The sequence below is a fragment of the Dermochelys coriacea genome, chromosome 1 (genome assembly GCF_009764565.3).
Source record: "Dermochelys coriacea isolate rDerCor1 chromosome 1, rDerCor1.pri.v4, whole genome shotgun sequence".
In the NCBI taxonomy this organism is placed as follows: Eukaryota; Metazoa; Chordata; order Testudines; family Dermochelyidae; genus Dermochelys; species Dermochelys coriacea.
This window is the reverse complement of record NC_050068.2, coordinates 14,355,739-14,378,367: the sequence shown is the minus strand read 5'-3', so window position 1 is coordinate 14,378,367 and position 22,629 is coordinate 14,355,739. Positions and strand designations below refer to the sequence as shown.

Here is a 22,629-nt window from a genome sequence, read left to right as displayed (position 1 = left end):
GCTGACAAGCTATTAAATAATGGGTTAGAACTGCGTGATAATCATCCAAAACCAAATAAATAAAACCCAACCACTAGAATGTTAGCAGCACTTTGCAAACATCAGTTAGTCCCTGAGAGGATTAGCAACAACATCTAGCCCTCCTATAGCTTAGCTCTATAATTATATTCACTTTACAAACACAGTTGAATTATGGTTACAAGTCACCGTTGAGGGACAAGCCCAAGGTCATGCACTGAGTTAGTGGCAGAGGAAGGAGCAAACATCTTGAACACCTGCGACTCCAATTGGCTTCAATGAGCCAGAAGGGACTGCCATTGAAGATAATGCCAGAACTCCACTGACTTCAGTGGAGCAGGACCAGTCCCAATGGGAGCTGCTGGTATCCTGGATATGGCCTGTAGACCTCAGGAGTCCAGATTCCCAGGCTCCTGTTCCAACCACTAAACACACTGTCGCGCCACATGTCCAACAGGTCATGCTTCAAACAGCTCCCTTGCTTTACGCGCACACAAGCAACATACAAGAACAGGGGTTCTTGCAGAGGGCGAAGGTAAAGGAAAGATAATCCAGTGATTAGCAGGCCATCTTGAGAGTCAAGAGACCCAGGATCAGTTCCCTGCTCTGCTACGGACCTCCTCTGTGACCTTGGGCAAGTCTCTCTGTGCCTCAGTTCCCCATCTCTACAATGGAGATAATAGCACAGTCCTACTTCCCAGAATTTGATTTAGTTGGGGATTGGTCCTGCTGTGAGCAGTGGGTTGGACTAGATGACCTCCTAAGGTCCCTTTCAACCCTGATATTCTATGATTCTATGAATTGGTGGGAGGATCGATACATTAGAGATGAAAACAATGAGGAGTCCGGTGGCACCTTAAAGACTAACAGATTTATTTGGGCATAAACTTTCATGGGTAATGCATCTGAAGAAATGGGTTTTTTACCCACAAAAGCTTATGCCCAAATAAATCTGTTAGTCTTTAAGATGCCACCGGACTCCTCATAGTTTTTGTGGATACAGACTAAACACGGCTACCCCTCTGATACATTAGAGATGGTGAGGAGCTCAGATACTATGGTAACAGGGTACCTACTGTGATAGTGTGCAGGGGAGCAGTTACTTGCTTTTTAAGGTGTGACCCCAGGGGAGACAAGGATGTGCACAGGGAGGACATTCGAGCCTCACTTACATTCGGACGTTTCCACTGGACGCCTTGAATGCGTGACTTGTAGAAGAGGGAGTCGTCAGTGGCGGGGAAGAGCGGGTCTTCAAAGAGCACCTTCTGCTGCTGGCAGTCTTTCTTCAGGGCCGAGAAGTCCTGATTCTCGTAGGGCTTCACTGAGGAGAACATCCTTCACCCCAGCCGCTAGGGGACAAAGCAACATGGATGAGATGGGGTGGGATGAGACACAGAGCCCTGCCTAGAACCAGGCTCACTCTTCCCGCTCCATAGCGCCCAGCAAAAACCTTCAGATACAGGAAGGAAAAGGGACCACCTGAATGACAGGAAACAGATGCTTCCACTAGGTTAAAGCTCATCTAACAGGCCACCAAACAGCGTGACAGGGTGGATCCCATTTGCCCCCCTCCATGACACCTCAGGTGCTCAGATACCATGGTGACGGGCACAGTATAAAAACCCAAATAGCGCTACGCCTGCAGCCTCTGATGTCCTAGTGAAATAACAAAGTCCATGTAGGTAGGGTGCAGCCCTTCAAGCAAACCACAGGGAAGATGCTGCCGTGCATGGTTCCAATAAAGGAGCAGGTGTGTACCAGATTTTACCAGGGCTTTGATGAGCAGGGAAGTTTGCGTTGAGGAAGGACAGCGGCCCCTGCACTCCCCATTTATGCCCCAGTGGCAGAGAAGCAGCCACACTCACCCCCCCCCCACCCAGCCTCCCACACCCCGTGAGCAAACATACACCTCTAAGCCAGGCAATAAGGAACGTTTGTACCCAGCCTAAAAGGCTGGCTCAGCTGCTCCTCTTTCCACCTGGCATGCAGGACCTATGCCCCCAGCTTAGGGGCCAGGCAGGGCAGGAGCATTCCACCAGCATTGTTAAAGGCACGGGCCCCCATTGCCCTGTTAGTATGAACTGTAACAAGCTATGCCTGAGCTGTGGGAGCAGCCTGCTCCACCCCTACATCCCTTCAAAGTCAGCAGGAACACAGGAGAAGTCACATGATTGCAAAGGGGAAGCGTACATGGCCCCAGAGGTCTGTGACATAGGACACCCTCCTCCCTCCCCCCCTCCCCCCAAGACGTTAGCAAGCAACAGGACACTCTACCTTCCCCGCCATCCAAATTCAGACCCACACACTCCATGACTTCAGTGGCGACGCCAGGTTTAATAGAGATTCTCAGATGTCCCAACCTCTTTTAATTAAAAAGGCCTCCTGGCACAGAGCCATGTCTTTCTCGATTAATTGCGCTCTCTCAACAAGTTGCTGGCATCCTGGGCGCAGACGTGATTTTATCAACCCAGAGGAGATGAGGAAATCATGTCCCACGTACACCCACGAGATACAACAGCACCTGAATCTGTCCACGCTACTTCTCCACCAGCATGGTGGCTCCCACGCATTGCATACCAGCTCCTTTGATTGGCATTCTAGACACCCCCATCTATGCCTGCCTCCCATAGGGTAAGAGTGTTCTTACACCAGGGTGTCTGCACCACCTGATCCACGGGGTAGAATACGCAGGGGTCTTGGTGATGGGCACGAATTGAGCCAAGGTATTATTCTGGTAAATAGGCATCATCACTCAAAGACATTGGGAATCACTGATCAATGGCTAGAAAGTTAGAACAAGTAACTGCATAAGGATTGGTGACAAGTAGCTCCTTGTCCAGGGGACTAGGCGATGGACACATTTGGACATCTGTTTGGAAGCAATTAATTTAGTTAAATGATTAGGATTAGTATGGAAAAAAACCCTGGCTTCTAACCCACCCCCTCCTAACTGGGGTAATTATTCATGACGACTGCGAAGCAAATATGCCTCCTCTCACCTGGGTGAGATGAAAACTCTTAATTTAGGAGACTTCTGCTGAGAGCAAACCAAATATTTTAATTTGCCTTATTTATCATCTGATTAGCAGCAAAAATGCTCATTACTCAGTGCCTAAATGAACCCAAAACAATATCCATGCTGATTGCACTGGATGACACTATCCGGATTCTGCCGCCGTTACGACTCATTTACTGAAATGTTCATTTTCTTCTGCTTCATCCCAGTCATTCTCAAGGGTCCTGAGTCATCTCAAATGATGTGGACTCTCCTGGGAGCCAGGAACAGCAAAAGGCTTTGTGGATGGGCAATTCTGTTCTTTACTGCAACACGACCCGAGAATATAGGGCTTAGATCACGCCTCGAAGTATCAGGGGTATGTGTGGAAGTGCACTTCTGGTGCTTCAGCTGGTATCAGTGTCTCCAGCAGGAGCCTGGGACATTCCAAGGTGCAGCATCTCCTCTGCACAGAGCCAGCTTTGGTGACTGGTGTGGAGCAAGAAGCCTTGTGCCCACTGGAGAAGGCTGCCACCGCTAATGACATGAACCTCAAGCAGACCTTCAGTTCACTGGGCTAGGCCAATAAAATTGAATAGAAAATTTAATTCTATGGATGGGGAGACAGTGTGGGCTAGTAGACAGGGTACGTGTACTAGACAGGGGCTAGTAGACAAGGCACGGTAGCTCAGGAGACCTGTGTTCTATTCCCAGCTCTGTCACTGACCTGCTACGTGACCTTGGGCAAGTCACTTAATCTCCATTTCCCCTCCTTCCTTTGCCTTGTCTATTTGGGTGGAATTCACCAGGGTATTTGGGCACCTAACACCTACTAATTTCAAATTAATGGGCATTAGGTGCCTAAATACCTTGGTGAAGCCTACCCTTGGATTCTAAGCTCTCCAAAGCAGGGATTGTATGTTACTATGGCCAGATCTACACTATATATACTCACATTTGTATAACCACGTTGTCTCACGGGTGTGAAAAATTCACACCCCCAAACAATGCATTTATACTGCCTTAACCCTCCCGTGTAAACACACTATGTTGATGAGAGAGCTTCTCCCACCAATACAGCTACTGCCTCTCCGGGAGGTGGATGAACTACTCCGACAGGAGAAGCCCTCTCACGTGTTTTCACTAAAGCTTACAGCAGCTCAGCTGCACTGATGGAGCTGCACCGTCGTAGCGCTGTACGTGAAGACAAACCCTATGTCTTTGTATAGTGCCTCGCGCAATGGAGCCCCAATTAACATTGAGCATTCCTGTAACAGAAATAATAGCATGCGAGCCATTCTGTAGCATTTTGAAGCCATCTAATAGTGAATCTCAGAGATGTATACCCCTGCTACATAGCATTTTATGGGTTTCTTTGAAAACTACATAGAAAGGTTCTTCTTTATCAAATTCTACAGCACTTTTTGCAGTCTTTGGTCACACTTTATATTAAGAATCCACTGACAAATAGTTTATGAAGGATCAATAAAGACATTATTAGATGTTTTAATAAATGGTTAATCAATTGGTACACAATCCAACAGGTCAATAAGTGACTTTTTAACCATCTTCATCACATACTACTTACGTTTGCAGCAAGCATATAACATCTGATTATTTATTAACCCTTTATAAATAAAACCTTAATATAAAATGTGACCTGTTTTTATTTTTTAACCGACAGTATTTCTGAACCTCGAGGATATTCAGCTTTTTACTCTTTTTGTATCCAAACTGATTTCCATTCCCTTGGTGAGAAGCACAGAATCATAGAAGATTCGGGTTGGAAGAGACCTCGGGAGGTCATCTAGTCCAATCCCCTGCTCAAAGCAGGATCAACACCAACTAAATCATCCCAGCCAGGGCTTTGTCAAGCCAGGCCTTAAAAACCTCTAAGGATGGAGATTCCACCACCTCCCTAGGTAACTCATCCCAGTGCTTCACCACCCTCCTCGTGAAATAGTGTTTCCTAATATCCAATCTTGACCTCCCCCCCGCAACTTGAGATCACTGCTTCTTGTTCTGTTACCTGCCACCACTGAGAACAGCCTAGCTCCATTCTCCTTGGAACCCCCCTTCAGATAGTTGAAGGCAGCTATCAAATCCCCCCTCATTCTTCTCTTCTGCAGACTAAATAACTCCAGTTCCCTCAGCCTCTCCTTGTAAGTCATGTGCTCCAGCCCACTAATAATTTTCTTTGCCCTCCGCTGGACTCTCTCCAAAGCATAATTCTGAATGTAGCACAGCCAATGATCCAGAAGAGTGGAGGGCAGCAAATGTTCTTAGATTTGAAATGGGTTCTATGGATGATCTAAGAAATTGCATGCCAGCCAGCCTTATATCTGTACCTGGCAAACTGGATGACGTGATCATTAAAACCAGAATAATGAAACACATGGAAGATCAGGATATGACCAGCCTGGTTTCAGCAATGGAGAATAGTGCCTCACTAATCTCTCCAAATTCTTTAAATGTGTCAGTAATGCAGTGGATATAAAGGAGAACCTGATGACAATTGATTTTCACTTCCAAAATACCCCAGATAAGGTCCTGGACAAGAGGCTACTAAAGAAGCTAAGCAGTCATGGATAAGAGACCAAGTAGTGTCATGGATCAAAAACTAGCAGACAGACAGTCAAGAGTAGGATTAAATGATCAATTCCCATCATTACAAAACAGCAGGCCTGAAGGTTCCATACTAAGTCCTGGGTTGTTTAAATGTATTTAACAATAATCTGGAAAGGGGTGGGAGGAGTGAGGTAGCAAAATTTGCAGATGACACAAAGTTATTTAGTTTAGCCAGGATCCGAGCAGTCTACGAGGAACTTCAAGGAGACATCCCCAAGATACGGGAATGGGCAACATCCAGGCAGATGAAACTGAATGCTGATAGAAAAGGAGTACTTGTGGCACCTTAGAGACTAACAAATTTATTTGAGCATAAGCTTTCGTGAGCTACAGCTCACTTCATTGGATGCATTCGGTGGAAAATACAGTGGGGAGATTATGTGTGTATATAAATCTCCCCACTGTATTTTCCACCGAATGCATCCAATGAAGTGAGCTGTAGCTCACGAAAGCTTATGCTCAAATAAATTTGTTAGTCTCTAAGGTGCCACAAGTACTCCTTTTCTTTTTGCGAATACAGACTAACACGGCTGCTACTCTGAATGCTGATAAATGCCAAGGAGAGAAGGAAATGTAAACCACTTATACAAAAGCTCTAAAAGAAAATATTCTGTCTCCACATGTGATTAAACCGAGGGGCTCATTGCAGCCATGAACTAAACGAGATTCAAAGAGGGATTGGCTGTTTCTGTGGATAGCAAGGCTATCCAGAGTTACAATTAACAACAACAACAAAAACTTTGGAAGGGACATTAAACCTTGTGCTTTGGGTCTGAAGCCAATCTATCCAGAAAGCAGGAATCACAGCAGGGAGCCTTAGAGCCAGGTTCTGCAGATTTGGGCTTGCACTACAGATCTAAAAATATCTATAGATGTTCGGACTTGGGCTGGAGCTTGGGCTTTGAATCCACCCCTCTTCCCAGGCTTCAGAGCCTGAGCCCAAATGCTTCCACAGCTACTTTTAGTGCTACAGTGCAAGCCCAAGTCTGCAGACCCAGGCTCTGACACTCACTGCTGCAGCTCCGGCTTGTTGTGTAGACGTAGCCTGGGATTAGATACTCTGAGGGTGCATCTACACAGCAGACAAAACAATAAAAACCCACCCGGCAGCCAGTGAGGCTCAGAGCCCAAGTCAGCAGGCTGGCGGGGCTATCGCGGCGGGGGTAAAAAGAGCAGTATAGACTTGCAGGCTGGAGCCCGGGCTCTGAGTTGGGAAGGTCTCAAAGCCCAAGAGTCTACACTGCTATGTTTAGCCCTGTAGTGTGAGCCCTGGGCCCCCTTCAGTTGACCCAGGCTCTCAGACTCACTGCCATAGGGGGGTTTGCTGTGTAGACGTACTCTCAGAGATCAGGATGAGACACACACAGGGGTCAGAGAGAACCCTACTTTAGGGCAAGGTGGGATTAACACCTTCTTGAGCACCTGTTACTAGCACCCTTTCAGAGACAGGATATGGGACTAAGTGGACCTCAGGTCTGCTCTGGTCCAGCAGCTCCTATGGCAGGAGAAACAATCAAGAAACACCGGTTAAACCAGGTTCTTGTACAAGTCTGAACGAAACACCTGTTTTAGGCACTACCAGCCATCCAAATCCTGCTGCTAAGGGGAAAACAGGCTGGGAATCCCACATCACAGGAGCCTGCACTGGTTGGCTTTTTATACAGTGCTTCATACCGAATCAGGGATGCAGCAAGCACAGACTTGCACCTGGAAACTAAATGCATCCCCGTTCCTCAAAGGTCCTGGTCATGGGATTAACCCACTGTCAGGCCAGCAGGCAGAGGAAGATGGTCTGGTGGTCAGAGCATTAGCCTGCGATTGGGGAGACCTGGGTTTAATTCTCTGTTTTGCCAGTCATTTCCTCTGTGACCTTGGGCAAGTCACTTAGCCCCTCTGAGCTTAACTTGCCCACCTCTGCAATGGGGATACAGCATTTCCCTGCCGCACAGGGGTTTTGTGAGAAGTACAATAAGATTGTGAAGCGCCCAGATATGGTGGTGATGGGGACCATGCAATTACCTAAGACACCCAGACCAAGTGCTGATTTGGACATCATGCTGAGCCTGTTCTCATGTGCAGAGCCAAGGGGAAAATAAACCCTCCAGCCAGACACAAAGCAACCCCAAAGCAGAGCGCAGAAATCAGCTGCACTGCACTGGAGGTGGATCCTGGAATGGCAGTCAGGGAGAGACTTGAGCCCTGTGGAAATCGTGCCCCAGGCAGGGATGAGGCCGGGGGGAGGGCGCGTTTGCAGGGCACCAGTGGAGTCACTGCACAGCCACTAATAGAGCTTCTGCACTGGTTGCCCCTGAGTTCCCCATGTGCTGCGCCATGTCCCTGTGCCTCTTCCATCCTGCCTTTGCCCTCCTGTCAAGTCCCTCCTGGATATTGACCTGGGGACAGTCGGTGCTCCATGGTGCACAAAGGACTCTCTCCCTCCCTTCAGCTGGCAATCTAGCACCAGTTCCGCCGTCCTTAAGGATACCCAAAGACTCTTCCACTGGCCGTAAAATCCTGCCATGGGTGTCAGCACCCACACACAGGCACCAAGGAGATGCCCAGATGGAGCAGCTTTTAAAAATTAAAACAGCTTGACATCAACCAGCATGATGACACCGGACCCGTCAGTACTCAGAAAGATAATGGAATAAATAATCAAGCAAGCAATTTGCAAACATCTAGAAGATAATAAGGTGCTAAGTAACAGTAAGCTTGGATTTGTCAAAAACAAATCATGTCAAACCAGCCTGATAGCTTTCTTTGACAGGGTAACAAGCCGTGTGGTGGTGGGAGGGGGGGAGGTAGATGTGGTATATCTTCACTTTTGTAAGACTTTTGATACTGTCCTGCGTGACCTTCTCAAACAAACTAGAGAAATGCAACCTGTTAGGATATAGATATTCAGGCCTACCTGTAAAGGCCTGTACTTTAAGAATGTAGGTATATGTTTATCATTTAGCTAGTAATAGAGGTATACAAGAAAGAATCTGTGTAAGGGCCTTCTCTCACTGTGACAGGCTGAGGCCCTGTTCTTAGGCCAATGCCTTTGGCTAAGCAGCAGAGGCAGCCATAAACTGGGAAGCGAATGGTCAGGTCCTCACATTCCAAACGAGTCAATCTGGGGCTGTTAGGAAGGGGATCCGATCTATCACCTCCAGAGAAAGGGAAGAGCCTAGAGGATGTAAAAGGAAATTTAGGTTGATAGTTTTCTGTCTGGTAAGAACTCACTTATCAATAGACACAGCTGGGAAACCCTTATGTCTTTATAGATGTAGTTGTGAAATCCTCACTTCTGTATTGTTTTGTCATTATAGTTCCCACTTTGCTATTAAAAAAGGAGTACTTGTGGCACCTTAGAGACTAACAAATTTATTTGAGCATAAGCTTTCGTGAGCTACAGCTCACTTCAAATGCATCCGATGAAGTGAGCTGTAGCTCACGAAAGCTTATGCTCAAATAAATTTGTTAGTCTCTAAGGTGCCACAAGTACTCCTTTTCTTTTTGCGAATACAGACTAATACGGCTGCTACTCTGAAACCTTTCACTTTGCTATTGTTTATTGGCATGGTCTCTGTCTGGTTCTGTGATTGTTTCTGTCTGCTGTATAATTAATTTTGCTGGGTGTAAACTAATTAAGGTGGCAGGATGTAATTGGTTAGCTAATCATGTTACAATATGTTAGGATTGGTTAGGTAAATTTCAGTAGAATGATTGGTTAAGGTATAACTAAGAATATTACTATATAAATTAGGGGCAAACAGGAAGTAAATTGGGATTTGAAAATAAGGAAAAAGGAACTTGGATTTAAGCTTGCTAGAAGTTCACCCCAATAAACATCGAATTGTTTGCAGCTTCGGACTTTGAGTATTGTTGCTCTCTGTTCATGCGAGAAGGACCAGGGAATTGGGAGAGTGAAGGAATAAACTCTCTAACACAACCTAGATTGAGCTACTCTAAGGTGGGTGCAAAACTGGTTGGAAAACCGTTCCCAGTGGTTCACAGTTAAGCTGGAATGGCATATCAAGTGGGGTCCCACAGGGATAAGTTCTGGGTCCAGTTCTTTTCAACATCTTCATCAGTGATTTAGATAATGGCATAGAGAGTACACTTATAAAGTTTGCAGACAATATCAAGCTGGGAGGGGTTGCAAGTGCTTTGGAGGAGAGGATTAAAATTTGGTCTGAAGTAAATAGGATGAAACTTAGTGAGGACAAATGCAAAGTATTCCACTTAGGAAGGCACAATCAGTTGCACATAAATAAAATGGAAAATGACTGCCTAGGAAGGAGTACTGCAGAAAGGGATCGGGGGTTATACTTGATCACAAGCTAAATGTGAGTCAACAGTGTAACACTGTTGCAAACAACAAGCAAACATCCTTCTGGGATGTATTAGCAGGAGTGTTGTAAGCAAAACACGAGAAGCAATTCTTCCGCTCTACTCCATGCTGATTAAGCCTCAACTGGAGCATTATGTCCAGTTCTGGGTTCTGGTTTAGAAAACATGACCTCTGAGGGAAGATTGAAAAAATTGGGTTTGTTTAGTCTGCAGAAGAGAAGACTGAGAGGGGACATGATACCAGTTTTCAAGTACATAAACACTGTAACAAGGAGGAGGGAGAAAAATGGTTTCAATCAACCTCTGAGGATAGGACAAGAAGCAAGGGACTTAAATTGCAGCAAGGGTGGTTTAAATTGGACATTAGGAAAACCCTAACTGTCAGAGTGGTTAAGCACTGGAATAAATTGCCTAGGGAGGTTGTGGAATTTCCATCATTGGGGATTTTTAAGAGCAGGTTAGACAAACACCTGCCAAGGATGGTCTAGATAATACTTAGTCCTGCCTTGAGTGCAGGGGACTGGACTAGATGACCTCTCGAGGTCCCTTCTGGTTCTATACTTCTATGAAGTGTGGAGCATATTATTAATAATGAATTAAAAGTAATTGGTGCCAGCCACCAGGAAGTATGTTTATTTCCTGCTCCCAGCCTGTTCAGCTTTCCGTGCAGACCATTTGGGAGCCTTAAAATTCCACCTGCCCTGCAGGAAGGCAGTGCCTTTACACACAGGACCTCTGGGAGGTTGCACCTCTAGGACTGTCGCTGTGCCACACCCTGTACAGTTTGGAACATCTTTTGGGTGACTCATCAGTCTACCAGGAAGCTCTGGCATGGACAATACAACAGAGTAATACATTTTGAGAGAGAGGAAACAGCATGGTCTAGTGGTCAACGCACAGCCTGGGAATCAAGGAGACCTGGGTTCTGTGCTCTGCAGTTCACTTCCTTTCAGAGAGTCACTTCACTTATCCCTGCCTCAGTTTCCCCAAGAGACTAATATAAAACTCTCCCACTACCTTGAAGTGCTGTGAGAGTAAAGGCATGAGGGTTTGGAAAGTACTTTCATACCCTTTAGATGGAAAGTGCCAAACTTTGTTTTAACTCTGCACTGTTCCGTGGCCAGATTTGCATTTGGTGAATTCCTTCAACTTCAGGGCCTTAACGCTAATGAGGCATTTGCTCTTGACCTCAACGGGAGCAGGACTGGGCACTTATGCTGTAAGCCCCTTGGGACAGCAGCTCCCTGTATTTATTGTACAGTGCTCTTTATGCATGGTTATTTGTCCAGCATCATCTGAGCACATGCAGAGCAGAGCTGGGGCGCTGGAAGAAAGAGGGGTAAAGAAATGCCGAAAATGAAATTCCTAAAGGGTCTTGTGAGAGCCCCATAAGAGAATCTGGGTATGAGCAATCCATCGACCATAGGGCCCTAAGGATCTCAAACAGGTATAGATGATGTGGATGACAAAGACTGGTGATTATTATTGTTGTTTGTATTACCTTGGCACCTATGAGCCCTAGTCACGAACTAGGTGCTAGGTGCTGTGCTAAGTGCTGTACAAACACAGAACACAGAGATTGTCCCTGCCCCCAAAGAGTTTACAATCTAAAGTATAAGACAAGAGACATCAGATCGATGACAGACAGACGAGGAAATACAAGAAAACTCAGATAGTGCTGTCAGCAGGACAGACAGTAGTCTCAGCACATCCACAGATTAAATCAAGTTTTTTCTAGGCAAGATGGCAAAGGAAAGTTTTAAAGGAGGGATGAGGTAGCTTTGCAGATGTTTACGGAAAGCACCTCCCAAGCATGAGGGGCAACATGGAAGAAAGCACGAAGGTGCTTGTATGAAAATTTAACAAGAGGCCAATGGAGGCTGGGATCAATGCAATTGGAGGCAGAAATCGACATCTTGACAGTGAAGGAAGGAGGATGGGAAGGGGGATATGAGACTTATCTTGACCTTCACAGCCTATGTTTGATAGGATAGAAAAGGGGGAGGCAGGGGAAGAAAGCAAAGAGAGGAGTAACAAGGTCAAAGCAACAGAAACTGGGTATCAGCGGGGCAAGATTGCATTTGTCAAGGGCAGAGAGAAGGATAGAAAGCAATCGATATAGGAGATGATGAGAGCCTGGACGAGCATTTTAGCTGCGCAGATGGCTAGGAAAGGCCAAAGCTTGGAGATGTTATGCAGAAGGAATCAGCAAAATTTAAACCTAGTTTGGATTTGAGATTGGGTATCTTTCTAAAAGACATGCTTTAGCTCAACTAGAAGTTTAGCTGATGCAGAAACCACTTGGTGAAATTCTATAGTCTGTGTCTGTAGGAGGTCAGGCCAGAGGGACTGTAATGATCCCTCTTGGCTTTAAAATCTATGACTACATGGTAATTACATCTCCCAGCCTAGGAGCTCTGGGTGTAAACTAATCACTTTAGGCTATGCTTTTTAATGCAGAAGTTTGTGTTTCTTTTGCAAACCAGAACTCTGATAGGTTTCTTCCCACCTACAATCTCCACCATGGTCCTCAGAGAACTGTGCTAAGCTACAATCTTAAGATTCAATAGGTGGCACTCTCCCCCTTAGTCAGTACGGAACCCACATAGTATTAGGGGACACTATTACTGGATGACAGGTTTTAGAGTAGCAGCCGTGTTAGTCTGTATTCGCAAAAAGAAAAGGAGTACTTGTGGCACCTTAGAGACTAACAAATTTATTAGAGCATAAGCTTTCGTGAGCTACAGCTCACTTCATCGCATGCATTTGGTGGAAAAAACAGAGGAGAGATTTATATACACACACAGAGAACATGAAACAATGGGTTTATCATACATACTGTAAGGAGAGTGATCACTTAAGATAAGCCATCACCAGCAGCAGGTGGGGGAGAAGGAGGAAAACCTTTCATGGTGACAAGCAAGGTAGGCTAATTCCAGCAGTTAACAAGAATATCAGAGGAACAGTGGGGGTGGGGTGGGGGGGAGAAATACGCTTATGCTCTAATAAATTTGTTAGTCTCTAAGGTGCCACAAGTACTCCTTTTCTTCATGGGGAAATAGTTTTACTTTGTGTAATGACTCATCCATTCCCAGTCTCTATTCAAGCCTAAATTAATTGTATCCAGTTTGCAAATTAATTCCAATTCAGCAGTCTCTCCTTGGAGTCTGTTTCTGAAGCTTTTTTGTTGAAGGATAGCCACTCTTAGGTCTGTATTCGAGTGACCAGAGAGATTGAAGTGTTCTCCAACTGGTTTTTGAATGTTATAATTCTTGACGTCTGATTTGTGTCCATTCATTCTTTTATGTAGAGACTGTCCAGTTTGGCCAATGTACATAGCAGAGGCGCATTGCTGGCACATGATGGCATATATCACATTGGTAGATGCGCAGGTGAACGAGCCTCTGATAGTGTGGCTGATGTGATTAGGCCCTATGATGGTATCCCCTGAATAGATATGTGGATAGAGTTGGCAACGGGCTTTGTTGCAAGGATAGGTTCCTGGGTTAGTGGTTCTGTTGTGTGGTGTGTGGTTGCTGGTGAGTATTTGCTTCAGATTGGGGGGCTGTCTGTAAGCAAGGACTGGCCTGTCTCCCAAGATCTGTGAGAGCGATGGGTCGTCCTTCAGGATAGGTTGTAGATCCTTGATAATGCGTTGGAGAGGTTTTAGTTGGGGGCTGAAGGTGATGGCTAGTGGCGTTCTTGCGCTACATTGATGACATCTTCATCATCTGGACCCATGGAAAAGAAGCTCTTGAGGAATTCCACCATGATTTCAACAATTTCCATCCCACCATCAACCTCAGCCTGGACCAGTCCACACAAGAGATCCACTTCCTGGACACTACGGTGCTAATAAGCGATGGTCACATAAACACCACCCTATATCGGAAACCTACTGACCGCTATTCCTATCTACATGCCTCTAGCTTTCATCCAGATCATACCACACGATCCATTGTCTACAGCCAAGCTCTACGATATAACCGCATTTGCTCCAACCCCTCAGACAGAGACAAACACCTACAAGATCTCTATCATGCATTCCTACAACTACAATACCCACCTGCTGAAGTGAAGAAACAGATTGACAGAGCCAGAAGAGTACCCAGAAGTCACCTACTACAGGACAGGCCCAACAAAGAAAATAACAGAATGCCACTAGCCATCACCTTCAGCCCCCAACTAAAGCCTCTCCAACGCATCATCAAGGATCTACAACCTATCCTGAAGGACGACCCATCGCTCTCACAGATCTTGGGAGACAGGCCAGTCCTTGCTTACAGACAGCCCCCCAATCTGAAGCAAATACTCACCAGCAACCACACACCACACAACAGAACCACTAACCCAGGAACCTATCCTTGCAACAAAGCCCGTTGCAAACTCTATCCACATATCTATTCAGGGGATACCATCATAGGGCCTAATCACATCAGCCACACTATCAGAGGCTCGTTCACCTGCGCATCTACCAATGTGATATATGCCATCATGTGCCAGCAATGCCCCTCTGCCATGTACATTGGCCAAACTGGACAGTCTCTACGTAAAAGAATGAATGGACACAAATCAGACGTCAAGAATTATAACATTCAAAAACCAGTTGGAGAACACTTCAATCTCTCTGGTCACTCGATCACAGACCTAAGAGTGGCTATACTTCAACAAAAAAGCTTCAAAAACAGACTCCAACGAGAGACTGCTGAATTGGAATTAATTTGCAAACTGGATACAATTAACTTAGGCTTGAATAGAGACTGGGAATGGATGAGTCATTACACAAAGTAAAACTATTTCCCCATGGTATTTCTCCCTCCCACCCCACCCCCCACTGTTCCTCTGATATTCTTGTTAACTGCTGGAATTAGCTTACCTTGCTTGTCACCATGAAAGGTTTTCCTCTTCCCCCCCCCCCGCTGCTGGTGATGGCTTATCTTAAGTGAGCACTCTCCTTACAGTATGTATGATAAACCCATTGTTTCATGTTCTTTGTGCGTGTATATAAATCTCTCCTCTGTTTTTTCCACCAAATGCATGCGATGAAGTGAGCTGTAGCTCACGAAAGCTTATGCTCTAATAAATTTGTTAGTCTCTAAGGTGCCACAAGTACTCCTTTTCTTTTTATTACTGGATGTACCACCATCCATGTAAGATGTAAAACAGAGGTCCCAACAATCTGTGATCAGTGAGTCTACATAGCTGCTGAGAGCTGTTAAACAGCAGGTACTTTCCACCCAAGAGATGGCTCCGTTTCAGCATGGAGGGTGATTTGATTCCTGTTTGTAAAGTACTTTGGGATCCCCTGGGATGGTAGGCACTATGCAAATATACCTTTAATTATTATAAACGAACGACTCACTAACAGAAATCGATTTGGTTTCCAAAGGAGACTCAAGTGAAACGAGAAAATATTTGTTAAAAACCATTAACGAGAAAGGCAGAATTCTGACACTGCCTGCTGTTAAATCCATCATTGCCTCCAATTTACACATTAGATCTGGCACATTAAAATGTTCTAGGCAGTCTAATTGCTTTTTTCTCTTGCACAAATGCCAGGAGAATCAAGTTCAGAAACCTCAAAGGAGTATTAGAAACAGACACTTCCATGGCTGCTGCAAAATAAATACAACCTGGGCGAGAAAGATCAAGGCCATCACATTATAACAACAGTGGAAATAGGATGCACAGACAGTGGATTAAAACACTGGTGGATTAAAACAAAGCTTGAATCCAGATGTCTGGCACAGCAGTTAAGAGGCTGAAAGGGTTAAACTGGGAGACACATTTTCTTGGAGAAGGTCAATCATATGACTCAGCTATATTATGGAATTCCCTTTATCGCCTCCAGAGATTTTGGGGCATTGGAGCCAGCCAGCACTGCCAGCTGGTAGTGATTATGCACGAGTGCTGAAACCAGGATAACTATTTAAAGCGCTTATACAGATAGGGTCCAATTGCAAACTAAAAGGCTATTCTCTTCCCACTGCAGAAATTCCACCCCTCTAGAACCGGGGTTCCTACGGCTCAACGTCTGGGCTTAATGGCATGACTCCGCATGCAATCTGGCATGACAACACACGCTACTTGGGGCAACTTCTAGAATTCAGTTGTCTGATTCCAGCACGGTACAGTAGGAAGTTTCTAGTAGGTCTTTAGCCTTCTGATCATAGGGGGAAATCCTCGTCCCATTGAAGTGAGAGGGAGTTTTGCCATTGACTTCAATGGAGCCTTGATTTCACCCATAATGTCTTATCTTCACATTATGTTGCTAGCAATACCCGAGTTCTTTCAAGGTTTGCGGTCCGTAGTGAAGCGGATACTCTGCATTTGATTAAAGCCCATGTGGCCAGATTCCCTCCTTATAAAACAAATACATTCAACAAAGCTGGAAACATATCACACGCACAGCAAGCCAATACTGCTTTGTGTGCCCTCTCTCTCTCTCTCTCTCTCTCATGTGTTTTGCCCCACTAAAGACACAATCAAACAAGCAGTGAGTCAACCAACTTGTTTTTCCCCTGTTCATGGGAGACTCAGAACAGCTTGGGTGTTACCAGATCCACCGAACCATAAAAGAAACTACTTCACCCAGGTTCTACACAGAACAAGAACTGACAGAAATCCAGGCTGGAAGGGATCTCAAGAAGCTGAGTCCATCTGCCATGGCCCACACTGCAGGTGGTTTACATACATCTCCTAATTAAACCATCCCTGACAGGTGTTTGTTTCAAGTGTAGACCTGCCTTAAGGGGGTGTCTGCACTGCATCGTAAACCCGGGTCTATGGAACCTTGCGCTTGTGCACTTGGTGTTTCCAAGCCAGCACTTGAGAGTCCACTCTGCAATTGCTGGACCACGCAAACACATCCATACCGCATTGCACAGACCTTCTGACACACGTCTGTGGCTTGAGCCACATCCACATTGCCAAGTGACAGGGGTTGGATCTGAGTCACAGTGGGTCCTAGGGCCCACGTCCTGAGTGCTCACTAATCCGAGGCAGACTGATTTGTATGTGGATGGAAGGGGAGCTTGGGCTCAAACCTGAGTCAGAGCCCAGGCTTAGAGTGCAGTGTAGACATACCCTACATGATCACACAAGAGGCCTGTTGCAGAGCAGGGAATAGGGTCTCCCGAGTCCAGCTCAATGCCCTGCCTGGACACAGCTTTTTTTGTTTCAGAGTAGCAGCCGTGTTAGTCTGTATTCGCAAAAAGAAAAGGAGTACTTGTGGCACCTTAGAGACTAACAAATTTATTAGAGCATAAGCTTTCGTGAGCTACAGCTCACTTCATCGGATGCATCCGATGAAGTGAGCTGTAGCTCACGAAAGCTTATGCTCTAATAAATTTGTTAAGCTTTTTTTGTGTAGACATTGTGAAGAAACTGTCTGTAAATCTCATTTGAACAAGGTTCCACTTGAAAAAGCTTTTGGCCTGGAGTGTTGGGGTTAAACCTAACATCACTGATGCAAATACCAACGGAACTCCCACTTCTTAGCGCCACCTTTGCAAAATACTTAGAAGTTCCTCATTCCTCACACTGAACCATATATGAATCACTGGCCTATTACCAGACAGTTGCTGATGGATACAAACAACTCTGAAGAAGTGGGAAGAGAGCGACCAAAAACAAACAGCCTAGAACAACATGTTTGCTACTAGGGCTGTCCCTAGACATTTTGGTGCCCTACACAGCCCCCCTGCGGGGGGAGGGGTGGCCACAGGCCTCCGTGGCAGGGGGGTGGGGGGGTCGGGGGCCAGGTCCTGCCGGACGGGGGATTGGGCTGGCCCCTGGAGCAGCACACAGCTGCGTAGGGCACCAGGAAATTTGGGGCAATTTGGTGCCCCAAATTTCCTGGTGCCCTACGCAGCTGCGTAGTTTGCGTATGGGTAGGGACAGCCCTGTTTGCTACATAGCTTATGGTGTGTCTGGAAAACACAAATCCCTGGCAGCTCTTACATTTTCTAAAGCAGCAGAGCTGATTTCCACTGTGCCCAGATCTCATCCAACAGCAAGTTCCCACTGGGAAACAGGGCCCTTTCAACTCCATCTCAATTCACTTCACTTCAACTGTTGGATCTTACACCTTCATCACAGGTGGTGACACACAGCTGCCTCGAATCAGTTTCACTTTTCAGTTTCTCCTGTGACATCACAATGCTTAAAACATTTTGTTTCCTGACACCCCAGGGGCAAGTTTCTTTTCAACCCGGTTTCCATTGGAATTTAAAAAAAAAATTGCAGAAACGTTGCATGGTCAATCTTTTTCTTGTTTTGTTTTGTTTTAAACCACAAAAGCTTAGAACAGGAGCATGTGGCCAGCCCCTGCTTATGCTCCAAAAGGGCCCCAGCAACACAATGCTGGGGAAACTATTCTTTATGAAAATATTTGTGTGTGCGCAAAATTTACTTGTTTCATTATTGCAGCACCTTTTAGACAAATTATTTCAACTATCCAGAGATACCAAGGCCAGAAGGGACCATTGCAATCTCATCTGACCTGCATAACCCAGATCACAGAACTTCACCTAGTAATTCCTGCATCCAGCCCTCCCTTCTGTTTGAGCCATAGCATATCTTTTAGAGAAATATCCAATCTTGGCTTATGGGGTGAGAAATGATCCTAGAGGTGGAACGAGCTCATAAATTGCAGCTCGGGGATGGGAACCAAGAATCCCTGGGTTCTAATCCTGATGCTGTCAGGCTCCAATACTAATTAGCCTGCAGAATATTTTGCAAACACATAGCACTTTACAAGCATTACTTAGTTAGGACTTGTAACATCACCATCAGGTGGATAAATACTATTGTGCCCAGTTCGCAGAGAGGGGAGGCTGAGGATCAAAGGCCTGGGCTACATTGCGGGGGTGGTTCGAACGAAGATACCCAACTTCAGCTATGCTATTCGCGTACCTGAAGTCCAAGTATCTTAGTTCGACTTACCTGGCCATCCTCATGGCAGTGAGTCGACCGCGGCAGCTCCCCCGTCAATTCTGCTTATTCCTTCTGCCGAGGTGGAGTACAGGTGTCGATTCGGGGATCAATTTATCGTGTCTAGACGAGATGCGATAAATCGATCCCCAATAGATCGATCGCTACCCGCCAATGCAGCGGGTAGTAAAGATGTACCCAAAGAGGTTAACTGTCCAATTCACAAACCAAATGTCGGAATAAGAATCCAAATCACCCGAGTCCCAGTCTAGTGGCTAGATGAGACAAATGAAAATGGTATGTCTGTTTCGCAGGCATCTCAAGTCAGTTTCAGTAGCTGGTTTCTCCTGTGCTCTCACAATGATTCAGCGTTGTGGTTCCTAACACAGGGGCAGGTTTCACTTCAAACCTGTTTACAATGGAATCTTAAACCAAATAAATAAATAAATATCTGCAGAATCATTTATGGTGGGCTTTGGTGTGGTAAACCGATTTTTTTAAACCACAAAACCCTACAATTTGGACTCAAGTGGAGTGTAATTAACTAATGTTTGTGAAGCGCATTAAGATATTCTAATGAAAGTTTCCAGGAGCCTGATCCAAAACCCACTGGGATCAATGGCAAAACTCTCTCCGGCTTCAGGAGGCTTTGGATCAGATCCTGTTACTAACAACAACAGTGTCATTAGCATCACAGGTTTCAGAGTAGCAGCCGTGTTAGTCTGTATTTGCAAAAAGAAAAGGAGGACTTGTGGCACCTTAGAGACTAACAAATTTATTTGAGCATAAGCTTTCGTGAGCTACAGCTCCTTTCATCAGATGCATTCGGTGGAAAATACAGTGGGGAGATTTATATACACACAGAGAACATGAAACAATGGGTTTTATCATACACACTGTAAGGAGAGTGATCACTTAAGATGAGCCATCACCAGCGGGGGGGGGGGGGTAGGAAAACCTTTCATGGTGACAAGCAAGGTGGGCACCACATACAGCTAGACACTTGCAGACACCTTGTCTAGACAGAGTGTATGGAAATGCAATGCTCGCTATTGCTGAGGGGCAGTTTCGTCAGGCGGTCAAGTGGGGACCCCAATTTCACCTACGTGACATGTTTGGACAAGTTAGGGTCCTAACCATCCTGGCCCTGCAACCCCCTTTGCACCTTTTAGGCTGGCATAAAGGGGGTGCAGGACATGCTTACAAGTCTCTATAGCTAGGGCACACATCAGGGATGTGCTCTGGGGCAGGGCGTGGGTAAATCAGAGGGGCAGGAGGGGGCATGCAAAGACAGACTTGCTCCTCAATGATTCTATGCCATGCCAAGCTGTGACCCAGGAACTTCCGAATGCAACTAGCAGAGGGCCTAAGGGGTGCATCAGGGTTACAGGAATCCCCTGTGCCTGGCATTTACATTCTAGTTCACCAAAGCTGGTCATGTAAGGTGTCTAATGAAACCTTGTGTCATCATCCCCACTGCAAGCTGTATGTGCAGGAACAGATGAGGAGTTAGGTATATACACACTTAAAATGATAACAGGTTTCAGAGTAGCAACCGTGTTAGTCTGTATTCGCAAAAAAGAAAAGGAGTACTTGTGGCACCTTAGAGACTAACAAATTTATTTGAGCATAAGCTTTCGTGAGCTACAGCTCACTTCATTGGATGCTGTAGCTCATGAAAGCTTATGGTCAAATAAATTTGTTAGTCTCTAAGGTGCCACAAGTACTCCTTTTCTTTTTTACTTAAAATGATGTTGTCTAGGTCTGTAATTAAAAAACAGGCCACTCAAAGGCAGCGTGTTTTGATACGAACTCCTCCAGACAGGGGATGGGAGACACTTATCTGGGCGGGCGCTGTGTATTGCATGGCATTAGACCGAAGTCTGAGCGTTCTAAGTCAAATGCTAACAAAGAGCTGGCAGAGACTTCAGAAGGAAGCTAACAGGAGGAAGTAATCAGTGAGGGGTGGGGAGACCTATCAAGGTAAACAGCGGGAGGTGAGGGGGAACCTATCGTGAGGTAAACAACAAAGGCCTGTTCTGGCATATTCAGGTGCGCAAACAGACATCCTGGCATCCTTCACCTAGGAAGTAAACTGACAGCAAGTTTGCTTCAGGAAAAAGGGATCTCAGTCAGGGTTGGTGGCAAATGCCAAAGAGAATTTAGGGTGAGATCAACTTCTTTAGCCGAGAGGTTAATCATTGGTTAAGATTCGTCTCTAGAACGCGTGTTACGATTTTGCTTTCTCCGTAACCATTTTCCCATCTGTCCTAAGGGTTATTATTTGAACCTCATTTCTTTCTTAAATACATTTCCTTTTGTTTTATAATTGAACTCAAGTGCTGTGTGTAACGCAGCAGCGGTGATCTAAGGTAAAGCCAGGGTACACTGTCCCGCTGGGAACACAGGATCTGGGATTTCTGTGGGTATCCAGCGACCGGGGCTGGATACCACAGGGGGACACTTTGAAGGGACTCAGAGACTGTGCATCTGTTATCAACCTGCAAGGCAAAGAGGGGGCTGACGGAGCACAGAAGAGAGTGGCTGACAGGCTGGCTGTGTTAGGGGGCTGACGCCCAGCTTGTATAGACAAGACTCCCTTGTGCTGGAGGCAGGTAGCAAGCAGGTGACTCTCAGCCCTGAGATACATCACACAAGGCCCCACGGGGGGATTTGAAATAGGGGCATGAGTTAGGGCAGCTTTCAGGGCTGGTGCAGCTCCAGTGACCCCTGCATGGGGGAGGCCATTTGCACCTTCTCTCTGTCCCTGCGCTACACCTCCCCCACCATACTCAGAGCTGGTGTAAGCATTTCCACAGGGGCACTCTTGCCTTGCCACGAGTGTCGCTCCTCTCCTCTTACCAGCACTCGGGATATGCGGGAAAAGCAGGACCCCCGCTCCATGCACAGCTTTGACAATGGCAGGATATCCTCCGCCCAAGAAGCACTTCCTCCTAGGGAGTCACTGGAGGGCACATTCCTGGCATTCACTCACCAGCCGCCAAGCCGCGCACAGGCAAAGCCCGTGGACACCGCTGGCACACAGTTCCAGACCCCCAGCAATGCGCTGCTATCTCCTGGGAGCTGCTATTTCTCCAAGAGAGGCTGAAGGAGAAGCGATTGCAATGATGCAGTCCTAGGCCCTGATCTGAAACCCACTACAGGCAGCAGAAAGTCTCCCATTGACTTCAGGGGGCTTTCATGGTTGTTTAACCCTTCTATTGCAACAGCGCCTGAAGGCCTCAACCAGGGAAGCCCCGTTGTGCAAGGTACTGTGCAAACATATGGTAAGTGATGTTCCCTGGCCCGCGGAGCTGACAGTCTGAACCACAAGACGGAACAGGGGATTATGAACAAATGGAGTGAGAGACACAAAAACAAATCTGACAGGATGTGTACAATGCTCAGCAACGATGCTTCTGCAGTTAGCAGTAGAGGCAGATATGCTAATGGACAGACCCTTGGACTGGACCTCGGCAGACTTAGGCGGTACAGCAGTACAATAATAAATAATCACCCCCCCCAGGAGCTTTAGTCAGGACCAGGACCCCATTGTGCTAGGTGCTGTACAAACACAGAACAAAAAGCTGGTCCGCGCCTCAAGGAGCTTTCAGTCTCTTCCAGCTCAACCACTGGCCTGCTGGGTGACTTCAGGCAAGCCATGTCCCACATTGTGCCTCAGTCTCCCCATCTGGTAAAATGGAGATCGCAATACT

General features: G+C 46.2%; 1 protein-coding gene across 3 annotated transcripts in view; it reads right to left on the bottom strand.

Moving 5' to 3' along the window:
• The window catches only part of CAPN5 (calpain 5), a 132,225-nt gene that overhangs the window by 93,288 nt on the left and 16,308 nt on the right, over positions 1-22,629 (bottom strand). For all 3 annotated transcript variants that reach the window (XM_038387472.2, XM_043504064.1, XM_043504065.1), the window contains one exon: positions 1,191-1,367. In XM_038387472.2, the coding sequence (XP_038243400.1) occupies positions 1,191-1,352 (162 nt within the window). In that variant the 5' untranslated portion in view covers positions 1,353-1,367. The remainder of the gene's footprint in view (positions 1-1,190; positions 1,368-22,629) is intronic.